The 3,612-nt window shown below is 40.0% G+C and overlaps 1 protein-coding gene across 1 annotated transcript; it reads left to right on the top strand.

Moving 5' to 3' along the window:
- The first annotated feature begins 771 nt into the window (after positions 1–771).
- Positions 772–1,629, top strand: LOC113334094 (protein MAIN-LIKE 1-like). The gene is made up of 2 exons (XM_026580430.1): positions 772–1,443; positions 1,540–1,629. Exons 1-2 carry the CDS (start codon positions 772–774, stop codon positions 1,627–1,629), a joined length of 762 nt encoding a protein of 253 aa, XP_026436215.1.
- Positions 1,630–3,612: the final 1,983 nt, after the last annotated feature.

The raw sequence follows: 3,612 nt of genomic DNA on the forward strand, positions 1-3,612 counted from the left end.
TTCTTAATTGCCGGTCCATTGCGCGGAAAAAGACCGAGTGAGGTAGCCTTTTCTATCCACGAACCAACGGACAAAGATACCGCGTCGCCGGATTCATCGGCTTTATCATATCCTGTTGTGTCTGCTACGGGAAGCGAGGAAGAAGAAGTTGCGGAACATGAAGAAATTCTTTTAGGAGGTGAATATGTTGCTGCTGATGATGATGGTAATGGTGGTAATGATGGTAATGGTGGTAGTGAAGAGGAGGATGAGGATGCTGGTAAGGATGGTAATGATGGAAATGGTGGTGATAGTGGTGATGAGAATGATGATGAGGATAATGCTAATGATGGTAATGAGGGAAATGGTGGTGACATTGGTAACGTGGATGAGGATGAAGATGATGCTAACGATGGAAATGGTGGTAATGATGAGGAGGATGAGATTCAGGAGGAAGAATAGGATGAGCCCCAGGATAAAACGACTGCGCAGGCGAAGCATACAACCCCAACTGCACCTAGCGCGAGACACATTCCACCCATTCGTCTGCAGCTTACCCGTATTAGCAACGGGAAAGCTAGAGGTGAACCTAAGGATGTCGTCAAAGTTCTATTTGGATATGCTAGCACATGGGCTCGCACCATTTACGAGACAATCGTAACAATCTCAACTTTTCTTTTCATATGTTTTGTTGATATTTTGTTTCTTTTGTTTGATTATATATTTGTTTCTCTTTTGTAGGATCATAAGAATGTCATACGTCTTTTTAGACACCAATCTTCTTATGCAAAAATGCTAAAATGGCTGCTAGAAGGTGAATGTGCAAGAGTGAGAGAGATTGTTGAGAACTCAGGTTTGTATGTTGCGGTTGAGAACTCAGTAAGTGCGTATGACAAGTCCGCAGTATCATGTTTCTGCGATAGGTATTACGGTGAAGTCGATACATTACAATTCCCTTTTGGCGAGATGTCATTGATTCCCGAAGATGCAGAAAAGATTTTAGGGTTGCAGGTTGAAGGAAAATCCACGGGTGAAAAGTTCAAGAAGAAATTAACTTGGAAAGAAATTTATGCACTGAAAAAGAAGGTGTGCGGATGGGATGAAGAGACGATGATTGGTCATTTCGTCGTTGGAAAGAAGTTCCCAAAGAAAGAGTTTAAACTTAAAACCATCAGAAGGATATTCGCTGGGTCAGTTGAGAAAGATGGAGATAATGAAAAACTCTCTGATTCTCAAGTTCGTGCGACGGCAGTCGCATATTTTTTGTATGTCCTTGCTTCAGTTATATTTACTGATAGAAAAGGAAACATAGTTAGCGTCAACCTTCTTCAACTTTTGGATCCCTTGGAAGAGGTCAGTAGGTATTCGTGGGGGACTGCCATAGTTGCACATTTGAATGCACGGCTAGAAAAGGCATCCCGAGAACGAACTTCTCAAGTGAACGGGAATTTGGCTCTACTTCAGGTAATTTGAGTGATCAAATATGTTGTGTGTTTGTAATTTCTTTTGTTCTATATTTTTGGATTTATCGTGTTTTTTATTGTCGTTATGTTGTTTTAGGTGTGGATTTACGATCATTTCCCTTCATTGATCAAAGGCGATGAAGACGTCCAATTGGATCCCACATGGAACAATACTAAACCAAAATGAACCCGATACTCGTTCGTTGGGTCTCAGGATAAGGATGAAACACAAAAAGAGAAGTTGATAGCCATGCACCAAAGGTTGGACAACATGACAGTCTAAGAGGTAAACTTTGATCCGAATAAGCAAGATGAAGTAGTAGGAATACAAAATCTTGTATATTACCATGGCCCACTGTTTTACCCGTACGGATATTCAATGTATGATCCGAATAGAATAATGCGTCAGCTTCGGTATATTCAAGATTCACCCGATGAAGATTATGTACCCCCATTCAAACATAAACTAAACAAATGCAAGGAGGATGGAAAGACTTTGAGTGTTGTTTATGAACCTAAACCTGATACTAAGCATTGGAATGATATGCACAATCCTGCTAGCAAAGTAAACATCTCTTGGTGGGAGTTTGTAAATGGAGGTTGTCAGGCTAGTGATGATTACATGCATGGTACGAAAGCTTCTCCCACGGTCGGGTGATAAGGATAGATCAAGCTACGGGTAGGAGGAGCAACAAAGCATCTTCATCTGCTTCTGCAATGATACTAGAGATGATTCTACAATTCTTAATATTGTGGTAAGTAATTGTTTTTCTAATTGTGTTATTCATTTAAATGCAATTTTAATTATGTTAATCTTAATTGGTATTTGAATGCAAATAGAGGGAGCAGATGAAGATTTTGATCAAGGCATTTTGTTGCAAGGCCGACAAAGGACAAGTGATATAACCCGGGGAAAGTCGTATGTACTCTGAGTACTGCCAACACATTGAAAATACATAAGCGAAGAAAATGTTTGCTGATCTGGCTAAGCAAAGTAAGAGGACTAGGAAAACCACTAGACAACTAAGACAAGAACGTGCTGAACGGGGTGAAGGAATCGAATAAGATGATGAAGAATATGTTGGAGAAGAGGTGATTCTCCAAAGGGCAATACAGTACAGGGTCCTCCTAAGAGAAGTCGGACATCATCAAGACAGGGAAGTCAGCAAGGTGAAGGCGGAAGTGAAGGCATAGGTCGAGGCCGAGGTCAAGGCAGAGGTCGAGGCGGTCGTCGTGGATGATATGGTGTTTTAAAGCATAATGAATGTAATTGTTTTTTCTTTTGGGATCATAAATCGGTCTTTACTTATATCCATCTGAGTAACTATTTTTCTTAGATCATTCTCTGTGTGCTCGTGAATGGCTTCTTATACCATAACTATCCCACTCTTATTCTCTAAGAGGATTTTTTTCAAACGTCCGTGAGACTGCTCCGCAAGACTTGTAGAATCATTTTTGAAGTGCTTGTATCTATTATTCCATGCATAAACAAACTTCTCCATCCATGGATTCAACCATTATTTATGCAATACTCGACAACATTTTTATGATCCGTGCTCCAATCATCAATAAACTTCTACAAGTTAGAATAATACTTAACCTCTGTCTTCGAATGAGCCAAATGGTCCCAATCCTTGCAAAAATATTTTCATAGATCCCCTTCTTCATCGTATGTTTCTTTTTCCTTCTTTTTTATCTTCGACTCGTTCTTTTTTGGAAAGTTGACTTAGACGCTCATCTTCCTCCTTCGAACGTTGATTACCCTTCTTAGGATGGATCTTTTGGATTTGGTTCTTGCTATTAGAAAAAAGATTGGTTTGGATGTGCCACATGCAAATAAAATGTTGAGCTAGTGGAAGAACCTGACGAACGACACTCTTAATTACAAAATCCCTATTCGTGTATATAACACGCGGTGTCTCTTCACCACGGTAAATCAACCTCACTTGTTCCAGCGCCCAAACATAGTCCTATATTTCTTCCTTTTCCATAAAGCACCATGCCACTGTGAATGATTGTTTATCAGAAGTATGACTAACCACGTTCAAAATCGGCATGTTATACCGGTTTGTCTTGTAGGTGCAATCTATGAAAAGAACCTGGTAAAAACACTGAGCCAAATCTACCATCCTTGGGTGCACAAGAAAAATATGAGTCACTTTTTTGTCTG

The sequence above is a fragment of the Papaver somniferum genome, unplaced genomic scaffold (assembly GCF_003573695.1).
Source record: "Papaver somniferum cultivar HN1 unplaced genomic scaffold, ASM357369v1 unplaced-scaffold_135, whole genome shotgun sequence".
Lineage (NCBI taxonomy): Eukaryota > Viridiplantae > Streptophyta > Magnoliopsida > Ranunculales > Papaveraceae > Papaver > Papaver somniferum.

Coding starts and splice junctions, on each gene's coding strand:
- LOC113334094 (XM_026580430.1), top strand. CDS start 772: ATGCTAAAATGGCTGCTAGAAGGTGAATGTGCAAGAGTGAGAGAGATT. Junction 1,444..1,539: donor GGAATTTGGCTCTACTTCAG/GTAATTTGAGTG, acceptor ATGTTGTTTTAG/GTGTGGATTTACGATCATTT.